The 19,399-nt window shown below is 48.4% G+C and overlaps 1 protein-coding gene across 2 annotated transcripts in view; it reads left to right on the top strand.

The window, feature by feature from the left end:
* The window catches only part of LOC126548415 (nose resistant to fluoxetine protein 6-like), a 181,675-nt gene that overhangs the window by 89,097 nt on the left and 73,179 nt on the right, over window positions 1-19,399 (top strand). The window contains exon 1 of one of the 2 annotated variants that reach the window (XM_050196553.2): window positions 662-872. The exons of the other annotated variant lie outside the window; for it this stretch is intronic. Within the exon in view, the coding sequence (XP_050052510.1) occupies window positions 687-872 (186 nt within the window). The 5' untranslated portion in view covers window positions 662-686. Of the gene's footprint in view, window positions 1-661; window positions 873-19,399 lie in introns of those variants that run through there. 2 annotated transcript variants of the gene reach the window in all.

Below are 19,399 nucleotides of genomic sequence, written 5' to 3'. Positions count from 1 at the left end.
AGCGATCCAAAAAGCTCAAGCGATCATATCGTTCCCCTTCGTCCAAGCCGCAGCGATTTAAATTTGCATAGTGGTGCATAAAAAGTGCATGCTGGGACCGATGGTTACGTATAAGCTTCAGCCGACGGATGCCTCCTACCGATACAGTCAAGAGCCCTGACTGTGTCTGTAGCAGGATGATGAACTACGGACGAGAAATGACAGAAATATTTATATAAATCTTGTGGGCTTCGACATTACTAAGCAAATAAAATCCCTGCTCATATATATTTATCCTCGATATTTCTGCGAAATGAACGAATAATAATAAGTAAACCCTGCGGGGAGTAGACGACAGAAAAGGCCAAGCAGGAGTATAAACCAGATGCAACCCGGGCTAGAACCACGAGCACAGCCGTAATGGAAGATCTGTAGCGAGTGGAGTCCTTTCTCGGATGCTGACTGCGCCCATCCTCTCGTTCTCCGTCTTTACGTGAAAACGACCGCATTGGGTGCCCCTTTCCTCTTGGCCTCCTCTTGGGCAAACCACGTGCGACGCGCTGGTCCTCCCTCTCCCCCTTCCCTCTCCTGCGCACTGCTGCCGCGTTTTGGAGAAAGCGCCGCGCGGCTGCTGCCGGCGCCGTATATACGGAAGGGACCGACCCCATTTCGGCGGCAGGCCCAGTCGAATCTCAAGCCGTTCCACTATGCGAACGTCTCCGGCGGCGCTGCTCCGGCCGGCTCGGCCGCTGCTACTGCTTCTACTGCTCGTACCGCAGCTGGTGCTGGTACCGGCGAGCGGGACGCAGCAGGATGCCGAGTCATCCTCGACGACCGCCGCCGCATCCGGCGCATCCTCCGACAGCCCGCCGGTGGCAGATCCGAAGAAACAGGTGAGCACGACTCTGGAGTACCACGCTGCGTTGCCATCGTGGTCGTGAGGAGCGAGTGCGTACCGTCTATCGAACCTTTCTTTTTTTTTTATTTTACGCAAGAGGAAGTGGGGCAAGAATAAACGCGGGCAAGGATAGCCGTTTTCTGATTTCGGTGGAAAGAGTGGCGGCCTGTTCTAGAAGTTTTAGAAGCCAAGTTTAGCCCGACTCGCACGCTGGACGAACCGGTAAAAGAAAGGCTGCGCCGCTCACTTTCGCTTGTCGCCAGTCGCGGCCAGTAGAAATCGGAAGCGAGTAGAGAAAGTAATTCTTTCTAGCGTCTAACGTTTGCTGCGTACCAGAAGTGACGGTATCCGCCGCTGCGGCGTTTGTGCATTTTTTCCCAGCCTACAAAATGAACGCACATTGGCCCTGAAGCGCTGGAGGATTAATCCTCATTGCCAGTCCTTCGGGCTGTTAATCAACGCGGAGCCACAAGTGCCAACGTGTAAAGTTGCTAGGAAGTAGCCATCTGGGGCCAACAACTCGTTAAAGAGCTTTCGTGACTGTCTCTTCCTCGTCTTTTCTTTCCTTTCCGTGTCCTATTTGATGCTTTCTATACTTACGAGCGAGCATGCTCACGTGAACGGGGACAGGTGGTACCTCTCATAGAGGCGTCGAACTGTGCTCCAATATAGTTTTACCAATAATTAAGTGACGCTAACTTATAGTGAGAAAGTCGCTGGAGTTGTCACATCCTTGTCTTTTCGTTGTTTGCATTGATACGTAGCTCCATTATCGGCTGGATATCATCTGCGCGAGCTAGGGATCGGTGACATCCCGTGCTCGCGCTAGAGATTCCATTTACCGGAAATTATGATGTCGCTATTCCCTCTGGGGAGAAATAAGCAAACAAATTTTAAAGGTGTGCATGTTGCTAATTTTCCAGTACACTGGCTTCGATTTTCATCCACAAACTGGTTCACCCACCTGACAAGAGAGTGGCGGAATGGCGCGCCTTCTTGCTATGGGATGGCATTGACCTAAGCACGTGGTTCTTGCTTGTTTTTGCATGAGTTTGCTGTCAAAACTTTGTTTCCTAGGCTAGATTTCTGACATTTCAATAGAATTGAGCGGCCTTCAAGCGACAAAAATTTTGAAATGTCTCTCCTGGTCGATTTGCCAGACGCGAAAAAAAAAGGAAAGAGAGAAGTCCCTCGCGTTGAGGCAAAAGTAATTTCACGGACGCTGCCATAACATCTTTGTGGCAGTACGTGCACTAGTATGTGTCTTTTTCTCCAGATTTTGTATTTACTGAAGTGCAGCAGTATGGTTGTTGAAGGCGCCAAAGGCCGCATATACAACCGAATTAAGAGTAGTGCGTTCTGTAGCGTTCCTTTAGGTGAAAATAACGCCAGCTGAATCTCTGTCGTCTGGTAGCTTCGTTGGTAGTGGATAGACTTCCTTGTTCCTACGGCTCTTTCGAATGAATCGTTGTCACTACGTTCTGATATGTGCCTTTGTTCTCGTGAACCCTCTAGCTCTTTCATCTGTTACTCGGGATTGCTGGTAGCAATGTAGGATACTGAGGAAGCGCCAGCTCAACACCCAGTACCACTTTATATGACTTTGTGCGATTTTGCGGACACCTGACCGCAGCCTGAGACAACCAGCTCATTGCTGCTCAACGCGGTAGTTGTCTCTGGAACTTTCGAGGCGCGCTGCCTTCCGGCTCGTCGATACGACACGCACGCATGGCAGAAATTAGCACTGCGCACCATCCGAGTGCGTAGGCCTCTTACGCGATGGATCTTGCGTACGGCGTGCGCATAACATTAGAACCGTGCCGTGTGGTGGGGCCAGACATCGACAACCGGAAGTGCGGCGATCGGCGCTGACCGATTACTGCACGGGCGGAAGTTTTCCGCCGCGAGACGCGCCGAAAAAGTAGAACAGATTGCGGGCGGAAAGCGTTGTTTGCTCGAGCAAATGTTCAAAGCGAAATGCGACGGTGGCATTTTGTGTAACGTGAAGCGCGTTGCGTCAGCGTTGCACTGATTTATGGCCCAACGAGGAGGTACGTTTAGTAAGGAATATTTTAGTGCTTCGAACTCAAAGAAGGGAAAGGCGCAAGAATTGCGTCGTTAAATTTTTGTATGTATATATATATATTGTTTACTTGAGTGTGACGTTATGAGAAGTGTAAGTGCAAGAGATGCATCTTGCCGCATATAAACCCATAATTTCGCCATGTCACTTATATCACTTTTTACGGTGACGTATCCCCTGGCTCGCCGAATGCCGCTGCTTTACTAGAAGCGGAAAGCCGACGCGGTGCCCCGAACGGCTTTATTCCGGTACATATACTGTATGCTTTCTTTTTATAGACTGTATACAGAATTTTTAAACATCACCTGTGGCAGTTCGCAAGGTTTATCAACACTTGGAGCGAATTTTCAGGATGACACCAGGTTTGAGCTATTCATTCCGAAAGTGTGCGACGAAATACATGAGCGTTTCAGTTACTTTTTTTGCCTCATTGCATAAAACGGCGTTTTGTTAAAAAAAGAACGTGAGTGGAACAACAGTGCATTTTTACCACAAGTTTGATGGCGCGTATATCGAAACCCGTGCCATCTTCCGAATATATTCCGAATGAATGTGACTTGCAAACTCACCGGCTACAGTTCGTAAATTGTAGTATGTGCTGTAAAGTAATTAGTTAAAAAACTAATTAGTGCTATTTTTTTGCATCAGTGGAATATGCATCTCAATTTCACGTGCAAGTGATGTCTGCCGCTTCGAGTAATATAGGTCAACGCCTACAATTGTTCTATCTGTCACAGGCGATTTTGAAAAGTTCTGCATAGTATAAACAAAAAAATACCCCGTATAACATATGGCAAACGTCCTCTCTCGAATAAGCGCGAAAATATTTCGGCAGGTAATGAAAAAAGGAGATTCTGTGTCCAATGGAAAAAGAAAGGCATAAAACAAAACAAAAAACAAATAAATAAATGCTACCAGAGTGACGGATGGTTCTGTTGTGTTCAGCTTGAAGAGTTTGAGAAGCGCGCTAAACGCTGCTGTGCGTATTCTTGTTTGATTGACATGACAACATTTCTAGTTCCGGACAGTGCGATGTTCCTTGTTGAAGCTTGCTGAATGAGACTGCTAAGGCTGTTTTTATATCATATTTAATGCTGTTAGGTCGTTTGAAAGTGTGTTGCAGTGACTTCTGGTACAGAGTATCTTCCGCGTGGAATGTAATATTCGTTGCCAAGGGCCCGTTGCTTTCCGGAGATTTGGGAAGGTTTTTCCGCTTTCTCAGGCATACTACAGCTACACGCGTCTTTCCGTATACCTATTGAATTTAGGAAATAGTAGCGTTAAGCATCTGGGCTCGTATTCCCAAAGCAGTTCATTTGCTTGAGAGCAGTTCATATAAGAGCAGGAGTTGGCTAATCATGATATAGCGAATGTATTGCAAGCGAAAGCTGCCAGCCTATGACATAATCTTACGAACGTGAAGGTTCGTAAATTCAGCCCTAGGTCTCGAAGCAAAGGTTATCATAGCGAAAAGAAGATTAAAAAACTAGTGCCTCATGGTTTCCTATCACTGCCCGAGTATACGGCGCGCGTTGAGCCTGCTTCACGTGGTCATATCCGCAGCAATCGCAATGAGGAAGAAGGAAGTAATGAGGCACTTATGCAAACGAGAGAGACCTTGAGTATCCTTCTGACAGCTTTACATGTTCAATGCAATTGACGTCATTCGACCAAAGGTAATGTGCTCTGTAGCGAAGTATCTCCGCAGTTATCCAGAAATCGTCTGCCAAAGCGCGCATTGAGACGATATCACAAGCCTTTGACATCGTAGGAGCGCGACCGACCTTGATCGTACTAATATAGGCATGGTCGATCTATAGTGAAGCCTCATTTACAGGAAGCAGACAAAAATTGGGTTGTCTGGAACGGCAATGTGCACAGCGTTTTATATACTTAATCATTGGAATGCATAGGAGGGCAACTTAGATGTGGGTGTGAACACCGTCTTACACAGTATATATATATATATGACTGACTGGCATGGCATAGAACGTGTCTGCGATGCTCTCTATCTGCGTGCTGAAGTAAACGCGCACACTTTATTTGTGTGCCGCTTTTCTTTTAATTTTCACCAATCAATTTTTGAGGATGGCTCTATTTGCACGTTAGTTTTTCACCTCTGGCGAGATTTTCGGCGTTCGCGCGCATGAATTGTGGCTTGTGCAAAGCCACGAACCATTAAACGACAAGCGATCGATCGACATCATCTCTCTCCGCCCCACCTTCACGCAGCTACACATTTTCCGCTCGAAGCCTTCTCCGTTCTCTACTGATTTTATTTTCGCATACTTGTGCGCTATACTTGATCCGCTCATCGGATGGGCGGCCTGCACAGATGTGCGCGTCCGCTGGCCTCTCTCGCGTTCAGCGGGTGCTGCCGGCATGTTTGGCGTCTCGAGGCACGTTTCGTGACATTGCGAAGTTCTCGCTCAGCGCAGCTGCTATGAAGCGCGCTCGTCTCCCACGCGTGTGCCTCGCACACGCACGTGGCATGTATGCATATAGGTACGTGCGCATCTTGTCATCCTGCCAGACAGCGCAACGCACCCGTCGCACGAGGCTAGGCCGGCGTATAGCAAGCCAATCGCCTGGTACGGTTTCGTCGGTTTCACCGAAATGTGCATGAAAATGCATGCCCGCCCGATAGGAAACGGGTGCATACAGATTCAAGGTTTCGTCCAAGGACTCTGACCTCGCCTCTCGTTCTGAGAGAGGCAGTCGATTAGACAGTTCGGCTGACGAGGTATTCATGTATGGGCTTGGCGCACTGCGTCGTGTCGTCGCTGGAAAATCTCTCTGTCTTGTTCCAACACGCGCACACGCAGACGCACACAGACAAACATGCGTGAGTGCTGGGAACTCGCACGATGGCCGTGAGACGCGTGAGTGTGTGTACAGATAGATGGACGGCTCATCTGTAGCTAACGTGTCAAGGTTGCGGGTCTCTTCTTGGAGCCCTAAACGCCCTATCGCGTTCCTCGGCGCTTGTTTTCTTTATTTCTTTTTTATCTCTCGCGCCGCCTGTTTCAGTGGCGGCACGCCGCTCTGCGGAAGCTGCCCTCCAAAGACCTGCGGAGCGCATCTTCGCGCACCGTCGTAGCCGCAATGGAAATCTAGTCGAGTGAAAGTGATGTCCCGCTCCGCTGCTACACGCAAGGCTTGCAACCGTTGCAACGGTGACGAATGATGGATGAATGCCGGCACTGGACGCGGGAAGCAGGGAACCGCCGACGTGGCAGGTCGCGGCCTTCACGTTTTCGTCTGATACGCCGCGTATACTGCGCAGTAATTACGAGCATGCGTCTGCATTTCCAATCAGCCAATTTTTTTCCTCTGCATATATGATAGTTTCGGTCTCTAAACTATGACCAACCCATTTCATCTCATCAAGAATTTTACCGTTTTCGACAAACTTTCGACCGTTACTAGAATTACGTGCATTCGTCGCCTAGGACATTTGCTCTGCTGCTGACAAGATCGCAAGACCTGCACCTTTCTTTATTGTTCTATTCTTCTGTCCCCCTTCTTTTACTGTCTTTCCTTCCCTTCGTCTCATTCCCTGCGGAGTAACATATAGATGAATATACGCTGGCTAAACACCCTGCTGTTCGATAAAGAGTTTTCTCTCTGTCTCTTCTCTACAGTGGGTCAGAATTTAAACGAGAGCAAGCCTGTAAGCGAGTAGTCGCGCTGCACGACTTCCCGCCTTTCCTCATTGCTGAGGGGACCAGTGCGACACGGGATGAATCGTAGACTGGTATGGCCACATCAACTGATTTGACTCTTTTCTTGAAGATGTCTTATTTCATATTCGGGCGGTGATGTTTCTTCTGCAAGCAACTGAACGCAGCTGCAATCGCATTCAATTTCCCGCAGATTATACACGTATACGCGAAGGATTACAGTGGTACCGGGTGAAACACTTACTTATTGAGCCGCTTAACCTTATATGAGGGTAGTGGACAAGCGCCCGAACCCATGAAAAGCACCATTACGTCCACCAAAAGCTGCAGATGACGCTGCTCAACGAGGCATTATGCAAGGTTCTTGAAGCGCGGTCAACGATTGCCTTTTGCAACCAGTGCATGGTCAGTGCTGCCGTCTTCATCTCGACTCTTCCGGACGCACTTGCATACTTCTGATTTTCTGCTGTATATCGACGGAGGGAAGAGATTAGAGGAGGTGGATATTGCTTTTTATCGTAGTAGCACGTGGCAGGATTTTTGAGCGAGCGTTTCTCCCCCTCTATGCCATCATCCGCCCGCCCAAACCCCGACCCCGTGCCAACAGACACGCGCCCGCGTCCGCTCACAAGGTCGACTTAAGGAATGAGCACTATTCAGGAATTTAATCTGTTGATGACTCCGCGCTGCACAGTGAGTACACTTCGAGAAGTATAAGTATAGTCAGTCACTGATACTGGTACTCGCTTGTCATCACTGACAACGTTTTCTCTGCCATATGTTTACTGTATACATAGTTGTGTGATTGGCCAACTATCGGCACGGAAAACCAAGCACTATAGAAAGAAGAATCAGATAGAATGTGTAGCGAAAAAAAAAAAGTGAGAAACACAAGTTTTTGCTCAAGCTGCAGCAGGGATGCAGTGATATAGAGCAGGCTTGTCTCTACAATCATGATTTCAGCTGTTGCAGTCGCTTGAGAAGCATGAATTTTCCCTGTTATCACTTTTGAGCAGGAGCTCTTGTTGTTCGCAGAAGCATACTGCACTTTCAGATTGGGTCTTCGCATTCTGTGTAAGAACCCGAAATCGTATTCGCGAAGTATTTCCTATACGCTAGAGAATTAAGTAAGAAAGGGCGCCGGGCAATCGTGAGAGCAAGCATGCATGCTGCTAGCAAAGGTGACAGACCACTAACCAGCAGGACCTACGAATTTTGAGAACCCTTGCGATACGGCCTCCAATTCGTTTGGGCTCTTTACACCGGTGTCAGGACGCCCAAGAATCTCCTCTTGGTTTGTTAATTTGCTCTCAGGTATTTGAATGTATGCGTATGCATTGAGCACAAGCAGTTTGCCCAGATATGACAGAAGAAACCTTCTTGTACAGTTCCAGGCGATATATATATAAGCGTCCGCACATGGTTTCATGATGGACAGAATGGGGGGAGACGTAAGTAAAGCTGAGAAATATTGTCGTTGGGCATACATGTGTCAACAAGCCGCGTGCGTCACTCGGTTAAGCAAACATCGCATCCATCTTCTCTGCAATCTCACTTCCTTGTGCTAAGCTGTGTAAACGTGCCGCAATCTTCCCTGGATACTGATGTGCCACGTCAAGTAGAACGCTACTTAAAAATCATTGCACAGTCGAGAAAGGCTCGTGTGTTACGACAGTAAAGAGAGAAAGAGAGAGAGATAGCAAAGAGAGGAACGGCAGGGAGGTCAGCCAGACGAGCGTCCGGTGTGCTACCCTACACTGGGGCAAGGGATAGTGGGAACAGAAAGAGGAAAGCTGGGATAGAGGTAACACTGTGTGTGCACGCAGCAAACCGCCTTGAAATCAGTCAAATCCAAGCTAATGCTACGCCGATATGTTAGGCTGCCGTCATTCTGCTGTCTGAAGCTAACCTTGGTGCTTCCCCATAGCTGGCGATGCGCGTTTAAGTCGCCTGTGAAGACCAATGAGCCGGTGGTCGTCAGCAGTACGTTGCAGTACGTGGCAGTGTATTGTTAGGGTAAACCCCAGCCTTTTTGACTTCAGTGCGAATAGAATGCTGCGGGTGAGCCATGATGCTTACTCAAGACTTGCAAGTACTGAACTGAGAGCATCCAGCACTTGCATTGCACTTCGCGTTGACGTAGTGTGCAGGTTATTGAAGAGCATTCGAAAAGTACTCAAACTTCTATAAACCATTTATGGCATGCATGGACGAAATAGTTACTGCATTCTATACTATTTACGAGAGGTGGAAGGAAGTCGTCTGCTTATCTTAGGCATGTTTCTCGTATAAAAGCATTGCGTTCGTACTATTACAAACGGGTACAAGCGAAAGCACTATAGCACCTGTGCGGCGTGCTATATATGCTTCCTTGATACATTCGTGTACCCCCACGAGGCTACGACATGGGAACAAAAGGCGTCGCGCCTTCCTCTAGGATACGTTTTTCTTTCGCGTGTTAATTTATTGCAGCGAGCGTTGATATATACGGCACTCGTAGGCTGTTGCAGTAACGATGTGTTGGCGTCGATGCATCGCACTCAACATGTCACCGGTCGTCGATGTGTATGCCCCCTACATACTGTTTCATAGCTGATTGTGTAACGCTAACGGCAAAATAAAAGGAGGGAACAAAGGGACAGAGCATGCACAAGCGCTACTTTCAACTAAGGCTTATTGCAACACAGGTTGGCAGTTATATAGGCAATCAGCTATCACTAAAACCGGAAGAGCAGAAAGAGGAAGTAACATACATATAAAATGTGTGATGTGATTGCGAACAGCAACTACACATAAATACTTTGTTTAGCACAATACAACAGACACAAAAAAGGCGACCAGGACAAGGCGCTACTCTCAACTGACATCATTTTATTGCGTCACTCCTTTATAGACAGCAGAAACTATAGAGGAACATGCGCAGTGAGCACCATGTGCAGGAACCACCAACATCCGATCACAAGAGCGCACTCATGCGACAGAATCTAAAAAATCATATTCAGCACTGTACAAGTTTAAAGAAGGCACACTAATGCACTGTGAACCTAACGACTGTATGAAGAATACTTCCGATAACTCTCGGGCGGTGGTATCGCGGCTCTTTTTCAAAATCATGGTATCACGAAACATGGCTTTGCACTTGCATATCTTACAATGTTGAGCCAAATGGGAACCTGTGCCTGTTGGTATGGATCGCTCATGTTCTCTAAGGCGCTCATTAACACAGCGGCCTGACTGCCCTACATACACTTTGCCACATGACGACGGAATCTTATAAACCACACCGACGCGGCAATCTACAAACTTCGCGTGGTTCTTTTCACAATCTGGTTTTTTACTTGTTTTAGAAATACGGCTGCACAATATTGACAGTTTCTGAGGAGCAGAAAACACTACTGGAATTTGGTATCTAGTGGCGACATTCTTTAGATTGTGAGCCACTCTATGTCAATACGGCACAACTTCAGACCTCTTTTGTGTACTACAATTACTTTTGTGCCGCTTCCCTTTCAGTTTCTGAAGCAATACCCCTTGTCCGTCAATACAACATGTTCCTCAATACAATGCCTCAATACAACATGTTCGGATGTTGGTGGTTCCTGCACATGGTGCTCACTGCGCATGTTCCTCTAGTTTCTGCTGTCTATAAAGGAGTGACGCAATAAAATGATGTCAATTGAGAGTAGCGCCTTGTCCTGTCGCCTTTCTTGTGTCCGTTGTATTGCGCTAAACAAAGTATTTATGGATCCGCACCAACTAGCCCGCCAACGTATTGTGCTGAGCAACTACACACTATGGACATAGCGGCCAGCCTGCGTTTCAATAAACCTTAGTTGAAAGTAGCGCTTGTGTCCGTTCCCTCCGCCAATCGTCTTGTTTTCCCGTTTACGCTACACCTAGCTATGGACTAACCAGCCCGCTCACATTGCTCGCTACGATACTTTCGCCCAGCAGCGGTGTAGCCGCGGTGCCCATCATCCTCGGCAAGCCCGAAAGGAAACAGGAGCAGAAAGCGCGTTGACCGCGAGCACTGCTAACAAGCCGGCCGGGTTGTGGGATGCAGGTCACTGGGTCCGCTGCTGCTCTGCGGCCGCCGCAGCGGAGGAGGGGAAAGGGACGAGCGTCATTTTGTATTCTCTGTCTCCATCCTCACCGTTTTCTCAAGTCGTTCGAGTTTTGTGCAGTTCCCGTCTCGCGGGAAGGACGTAGCCGCAACCGCTCGTGCCTCCATGCCGCGTCGTTTCCGCGCGGGGTAACAACCTAAACGCCGGCCGAAAAAGAAGCCGTCCTGTAGGAGTCGCGGCGGTGGTCCGTGCGCTATATTTGTGGCCCAACAACAGAAGGCGACGCGGGGGAGCGTTTGCGCTCGTCACGTTCCTGCAAGCATTGCACGCGTGAACTACACCGCCTCCAACAATCCCTCTCCCCCCAACCTTCATTCCCCTTCTCACCTCTTGTACTGCCATTCAACTTGCACGATTGACACTTTAGAAGGCCATGCGTATTCGTTGCCCAAGCTTTGGTTGTTTTAAATTTGTTTCCAACCTTAATTTTTTTCCTTCGCGATGGTCAGAACCGTGCGGGAGGTTTATGCGAGTTGCGGACCTTTCAGGCGGTCGACAACGGCTATAATGGTACGGCGCGAGGAGGAGGATGTTGTGCTGACGTCAACCTCTGGGTTGAGTTTCCTTTTGTTTGAGACAGGCAAGAAAAGTTAAAAAAAAATCAGGGGAGAATTATTTCCGTGTATACCACGATCCTGTTGAAAAGCGTCGTCGCTCGTAGCTTAAATTAAGCGGGCCGCTATTCTGGTGACAAAGGAGAGAACACGTCACATTTCGATAATCCTGTAGATGCAATTTGCTTTGAGTGCGCGGCCGCCTGCTGTCTTCGGAAAAGACAGAAACGCGAAAAAAGAAAGGCCACTTAAAGAGGCATTGTAATACTTATTTTGGAGAATGCCACATTATAGCCCTCCAATTCGCTGCACCTATTGAGAATGCTTTACCTAATTTACCGAACACCTGAGCGAGATATAAGTGGCTTACACATAGCAGGGAACTTACAATAGCGTTGTTGTGGTTGTTGCAACAGACAGGGCCATGCCGCTCTGATAATTGCGTGCTTTTTATTCAGGTTCATTCAATTATTATCAACCTTCTTCTAGTCTCTCGATATGAAGGGCGCATTCGAGGGCTATCGGCTGATTTCCTTTATTCGACTGTGCCATTAGCCCATCTTCTTTAGTGGTCAGTCAGCCAGCTCATAAAAAGCAGAAGCCACGTTCAGCTAGCAAAGCGGCGGGAGATGCGAGGGCTAAAGGCACACACGCACAAACACACACAAGCACACACGCACGCACGCAAACACACACGCGCACACGCAAACACACAAACGTGCACACACGCGCACGCCCATGCACAAACACACACACAGCCACAAACGCACGCACAAACACACACCCGCGCGCGCTCACGCACGCGCACAAAAAAATGCGAGTCACATCATCTCGGCCGCGGTCAAACGCGAAAGGGAGCGCGAGCATCCGCATTCGAACGCTGTCGTGTTCCCATATCATATATAGGATATCATATAACACTCTTAGGGTGTGTTCCAATTCTGGCCGGAGACAGTCTACGTAGGCAGACAAGGAGACAGCCGGAGACAGCTGCGATGCCATGCAATGGAACCCGTTTCCAACTCTCTGGAAGACGTAAGGGCATGGAGGAAGGAAACTGAGGAGAGGTCCTACCCCCTCTGCGCGCTAGGAGAAAAGTGTGGAGGAAATGACGTATAGGTTCTATTTTTTTCTTGCTGTTCTTTTATTTCTTTGCTGTAGCGGCCACACCTTTCGGGCCACAATGGCGGCTTTGTTATGGGTTATGGGCGCTCACACGTGTTGCTCCGTAGTTTTCGTACCGTGGCAAAGGCGCCGTGCGGGCAGGTTTGCGTTGTTCTCCGTGTTTTGTTGCGCTGCGTTATCTGGAACGTGCTCTCCCGGATGTTGCTGTGGCCAGGTGGGACAGGACGAACAAAAGTTCGTTAAATGAACGCGCATGAAACGCTGTACGCAGTGTACCTCGCCACGGCAATTGCAACGGACGAAGGAATATCCGCGGGAAATTTTGCCCTCTTTGGCGGAATCATGCTAACGTGCCATCGCAGGCCGAAACCGATGCGTTTCAGAATCTGTACAATGAATGCCTTGCAGGTCAGTAATTCCTGCTTTTGACAGCGCATATGGTGCATTCATTTGCGGCACGTAATGTACGTTATGAATTCATAGTTTGTGTTCAGTAAAAACTTGCTTTTGTGAGTATTAAAACATACCTTGCTTAACTGTTGCTTGTTCCTCGCAGTACTCGCGACAGCACGAGGTCTTTTAAGCAGAGCGCTTCGAGGTTCATGCACACCTGTACAGGTGTACCTCAATACACTTGCTGATAGAGCGTTACGCAGAATATGTGCATTTTGCTGCCCTCGGCACCGTGCGCCTGCCAGCCGACGCTTCATCGTGGAAGATGGGAAACAAGCGGCTGCTTTGACTTAAGGAACGAATCCTCCCTACCACCGGCGTATCTTATCCGTGCGCGCGGGAAGCTCAGGGAAGTGAAGGTTAGCGGATGCGCTGCAAGAGTGAGCAAGGCTCCACAGAACGTACGCCTGCGAACACATCAAACGGCTGTTCCATGGTCGCACGTAGGCCGGTTCTACGCACGTACTGTTCTGCGCCGTGCGCCGGCTATCGCAAAGCTTTGGTTCCGTGATGTTTCACTTACCGTGGTCAGAAGGCACCTCAGGCCGCAGTCAATGAATCTAAACGCGGAGTCAGAAATGACATTCTGCCTCCTCGCCGGGGCACTGTCGTAGTGATGCGCGGCCACCCGAATTTTGTTCAATAAAGCACGACGATTCCTCAAGCGAGAATGTGTTTGTGCTCATAAACTTCAGATGGATCGCAAATGGGTCTGTGTGTCGTACGTGTCTCCAGTGCGTTCTTGCGGTGCAGTGAGAATGCGTACATTTTTTGCGTATCGCCAGACGTCTAGCTCGCAAGTCCGTCTGAGAGGCCCAGGAAGTCCAAGCTTAGAAAAGCAAGTAGAAGGCAGCGATAAAGGTGACCTTTTAAAAACACGCAAGGACTGAGGAGCGGTACCTGCGGTTGATGAGAACAGTTCAGTTGGCAAGCCTTATAAGGCATGCTTATTTTATAAAACCCGATAAAAGCGACCAATTCGGCCTCACAGCCAAATTTGTGAAGTTTATTATGAACTTCTTTCAACACGACTTCGGCAACGGTAATGCAATGAGACATCGCGATTGTTTAGTATTACTGCGGAGCGCGCGCATCCGAGCAGCCCCTTTGCGCGCAGCGCGGCGTGGTTTCGCGAGAAATGTAAACAAGAGAGGAGAGCTGGCCCGATAAGCGGAGCAACGCCACGAGCAACGCCAACTTCCGACTTCACTTTAGCTTCACAAAGAGTGACGTCAGGGCCTCTCCTGAGTTTCCTTCCTCCGTGCGTAAGGGAGACGCGGCTGCGACGCGACACCCCCTCGCAGCGACGAGAAAAAGTTGAGAAAAGCACACATTATTTCTGTATTTTAAAACATTGCGGCCGCTAACTTCCAAAAAACACGATGTAGCTTAATATGAGAGCGTAGAATAGCATGTCTACGGTTTCTAATGCGCAGACAACCTTCCTGTCGGCTTTCCAAGCGTCCTGCTCCGCCGCCATCTTGCTTGGGCAGGAAAGTAGCCTGCATCGTTTCTGACTTCGATGCTATCTTCGCTAAGCTGTCTACTTTGCCGTCTACGGCGAGTATTGGAACATAGCCGTAATGGCTACTGACATGACATTAACGACTTCTCATTTTTTTACGTTAACTGAAGGTCCAAACCATCTAAACTATAGGCAAAAATACGCGCGAGCGCCAGAGAGCTCTAGATAATTTGCGAGGGCGAATCAGAATGTTTTTGCCCCTATTTTCTATAAGCCAAGATACGGTGCATACAGACAATTGCAAATATACGTACTATTCCACGTACCTTATATTATTTTTCCACATAGTCCCCACATCGGTTCAGACATATGTCCAATCGCAGTACTATATTTGAGACGCCCCTGTGGTAGAATGCGTTAGGCTGACTGTGGAACCACCGTCAAACTGCTGTCTTGGCTTCACAGCCTTTTGTGAGCTCACAACACCACCACCTCACACTTCTCAAAGCGAGACACCTTGCCCCATACGTGGGCTACATTTCCCTGCGGATTTCGATTGGCATTCGTCCCTTGCTGCATATGAAACGAATCGCACTTCGTTGCTCGTACGCCGTGGACGCGCGAAGCTAGTCGCCATCTTCAACAACTGACAGCAGCGCCGTGCCGCGGAGCTACCGGCAGATAAGGTCGGGCCGGTCCAAGAAAGGTCCACCGCTGGGAATGTATAAGTTGACTTCGCATTTACAGCCGTAATTTGGTTAAAAGAATAGAGGAAAAGACTTTGATTCGCCCTCGTCATATAATACTTGTTACTACGTACCTGGTCCGTACTCGCAAAAAGCTGTTATGCTAGAATTGTTCCTAATAGCAAATATCAGTCGATGTGAAGGTGGACATGGGATTAGTGAAGGCAGACACCACTGACAAAAAGCGCTTGCGAGCTAAAAGCTTTGTGAATTCGGTCCCAGGACCGCTGTTCACAAGAAGCTCTTGCGCTAGAATTGTACGTAGGAGCAAAAATCAGCCAATCCTTATGCTGGAGATATCATTAGCGAAGGTAGCCGGGCAGTCAAAAAGAGCACTTAATTACGAACAAAAACCTTTGTGAATACGACCCTAGAGGCCGGATTGTATGAGATAGATATTCGACCATGGAAAAAAAAACTGTTGGTGTCCACAGAATAAAGTACTGTCGTAAGCAGATCATGCGGATTACTTAACGTGGTTTAATAATTGCTCAGAGCCATGATGAAAGTGTCAGAGTAACTGCGGTTTACGCTGGAGGGCGGCACCAACGAAACAGGCACGAACTGCGCGCCTCTCAACCGCTATCGTTATAACTATTTCGTACGTTCGTTGCGAAAGTTTTCTGCTATCCTCTTTACCATTCTTACACCACACAACGAGACTATAAAAAAGTTCACCACTTATGGAATTGTCAAAGACCAACCTCTGTATATTGATGTGAACTCTGCCGTTCAGAAGGCAAGTTGCGTTTATTTAATGCAATGAACTTCCTTACGTCATAAGTTAATATCAAGGACTTCTGAATGACTTCAACACATACGCAGGTCATTTTAACAAGTTAATGTCGATGTGTCTTTTCTCAACTCATTGCAAAAAGTCGGCGACGATTATTTTTACCCAGTGAACATTTTATCTTTACTACCTGTCGTCTACGAGAGACCACTCCCATGGACCTAACAGATCGTGCGAGTATGTAGTTATTGCTTCTGACGGCAAAAATCAACTGTTGTGAAATAACATCTCATCATCAACACTCCAAGCCTCCCGTACATTTATAATTGTATGAAATATCTAAATTCATCTAGGATGTACCACTGTATTGTAGCACACAAACGAAGGATGTTGTAATGCGATCGAAACCTTCTTCAGTGTCCAAAGTCGTTTTTTTTTTTTTTTTTTGCGTATCAAAATTCGGCTTCAGAGTTAAACTGTCTGGTCAAGTGTTAAAAGAACCAGACTTTTACTCAAAATACATGGTTACTGCGTGTATTGATTGGGCATGGCATCGCAAGAGGAAATATTTTCCCTTTGGTTTTGTACTTGTTTTCCATATGTGTTTTAAATATTTTTATATGATCCGATTTGAGCATTACGAGCTGTGCTTCCGTGGCCACTAGAACTCGTTAAAGTGTTTATGGAAAAATGGTAGGTGTGTTGGAGGTGGAAAAGTAGGAAGAAATATCCTATCTGCATCGCAAGCTCTGCGATATGTGGGATCACCGCTCGTAAGCAACCATACCGCTAAGTGTTCAAACGGATTACATGCTTGTAAGAGCATCTAGCAGTAATTTTATGTGCACACTTCTTTTTGGAGGCATTTTGCGTGTTTCGCAGTACAAAATAAAAAAGAAATGATCCATGGGGCAGTTCAGCTTCTTAACCGCGCCGTGGAAACATGTTGCAAGCAATATAGCACATTCATTAAGTTTAAAAAGTGTCGAACCTAACGCTCCACCCCAAAATAAAAATGATTACGCCCGCGTATCAGGTTGGCATCGGACTTCATTCCGTCCGCATTCGGTCTGAGCTTGAAACGGAAACATATCTGTCCAGCGTACAAAGATGGCGGCGACGGGCCGCGAAGCGCCGTGCCAAATGCGTCAGCGCGGGAAATCTCAGCGCGGACGCCCCGGAACTTGAGTCTGTGGACTTAATGCGCTTCCGCAGTCGACGTCGCCACAGCGACTGCTGGCCTTCCTTCCTTTCCTCCTTCCTTCCGTATTGTTCATCGCGTGACTTTTCTAACCGCGCGGACGCTGGTCCGACGAGCCTGGGCTTTATTGCGGCGGTCATAACAGCCCGTTTCGAGTGCTTTTATGCTTCCCCGTTCATGCTTCTGCACTCCGCACGAAATTGCAGCCGCATACACACAAGGAAAGGGCGTGAGAGTGCGCATCCTTAGCGCGCACGGGGCCTTTGACACAGTGGCGGCTCGCGCATGCACCATACGTGGTCTGCGGCGTATATCCAAGTGAGCGAAGGGGGCTGGTTGCGCGATTCGCACCGCGGGGCAACGAATGCACTCGGACCGGGTTTGTTGCCTTCTCTTCGGTTTCGCGTTTCCGGCCGTCCACTTCCGACAGCGACCCTGCTTGCTGGAAGTGACGACCACCCGGAAGTGTCAGAACGGAAGGGCCGCGCGCGCGAACCCGTAAGTTCGCACTCGCTCTGATGTCCGGTACGAATCGATTTCGGAGGATGGCGGTCGGGCGGAAAGAAAACGGGCGCACACCTCCGGCACCGCCGGGCGGGTGGCGCACTGGCCGGGGCTGGATGATTGTCGCAGAATGCTTAAGTCGTGTAGTGACGGCGTGCCGCTTTCTTGTTCCGTGTAGTAGTACGGCATGCACGCGATGTCTTCTGCGAGCGCAAGCAGATTGTCTCAATTCCGTTTGCTCGCGGCTGACGCTGGAAGCAGCGAAGTGGAAAGACGCCCGTTCCGGGTATCTGTATGGATGGGCGTTCGCGATGCAAAGCGCACTTTGCCGAGTAATGGGACGGTAAATTGGGTTGACCCTCTGCTTTGGCTGAGCAGGACAGCTGACGTTTATGTTACGACGGCGGAGCGCACAGAGTCGTGACTGACGATGCATGGAGAAGCGTGCGGCAAGAATATTCCATCGCGCGCTTCGTTGCGTTGATTTCTATTTTCGAAGCTTGGGTTACGCTTTCAGAAATCTCTTAAAGCTTGTAGTATGCGCAAAGTTGAGGGCCGTTTCTTGTAAGGCAAATTTGATTACTGGAAATTCACTAGAACTCGAGGTGGTTGTTTCCGTGATCACACAATAAACCGAGGCCGATAACTATATTCACGATCACATACCATAAATATTAGCCATTCACAAGCATTCTAACATGTTCCATCCACGGCGACACATTCTGCGTTTGCCCGGCACCACTTCATCATGACCCAAAATTCCGTGGAAACATTGTGGAATACAATACACGCCTTTCACGGATCCTGCCCCTCTTGCCCGCTTCTCTATACCTGCGACCACAAACTTCACTGTACCGAACGGCGTTTTTGCGCGTTGCGAGTGGCTACCGTCATGCCTCACGGTTACAGCAAAACCAGCGATCCTTCCTTTGTGTCTGATTTGCCTCAAGCTCACTTCGCTATAACTAGGATCGGAAAAAAAGAAAATTCGGACTTGTTATCGCCCGTTCTCAAGCAGTTTACCCTATATTCCTTTTACGTGAGCTGTGTGGCAACCACGTGCGCGCATATACCAACGGTCACATGCCAGGAAGTTTCTCAACAGCTGCTGTAACCTCGCTGAATTTTCCTTTGAGCGAGTTGGCGCTAATATGCCTTAGTAGAGATCGAGCGCGAATTTACAGAAGCACACACGACATAGAGATAGAGACAGGAACAAACACTACTATATAGCAACATAATTTTTTTCTGAGTGGACAGACACGTTGTACAGGGACTGCGACGCACTGTGACCGTCTTGCACATTGAAGGGCAGAAGCAAAGATGCCGTCGCAAAAGAAACACAGCAGGCTGAGCTCTACATTACCGCACTATGGAGAGTGTGATGGAGCCTATACTTCTCGTTATCATGTACTTCGCAGCTATAGGAAAGATATTGTTGGTAGGATTTCGCATTCGCTTAATTAGGTATGCGGCGAACGGTGGTTCGCAGTGCCTTCATTTCAAACCTGCAATTTGTACTTGATGATCTCGTATAGAAATCGCCTGTTCGAAACTCGGGCGATGGTGTTTCGCGCTACCCATGTTGTTTCGCGCTGCCTCGCACAGAAGGAGGAAAGTGTAGCGTATAAAAATATCTGGAGGCAATAGACCAGCGGTTGAACGGGCTTTCGACACAGTTATGTTGCGTAGTGAACGATTTGTCGCTAAGCTCAATAGACCGACTCGCCAAGAGCAGGCCTACCTGCCACTGACACTTCTGTAGCTGTTGTCCATATTGATCAGTGGGACATTGAGACGGAATATGATTAATTTCACGCAGTACTTGACCAACACAATTCCCTACAGCTT

Source organism: Dermacentor andersoni, chromosome 1 (assembly GCF_023375885.2).
Source record: "Dermacentor andersoni chromosome 1, qqDerAnde1_hic_scaffold, whole genome shotgun sequence".
Classification (NCBI taxonomy): domain Eukaryota; kingdom Metazoa; phylum Arthropoda; class Arachnida; order Ixodida; family Ixodidae; genus Dermacentor; species Dermacentor andersoni.
Note: the sequence above shows the minus strand (reverse complement) of the source record. Positions and strands in the feature narration are given on the sequence as shown.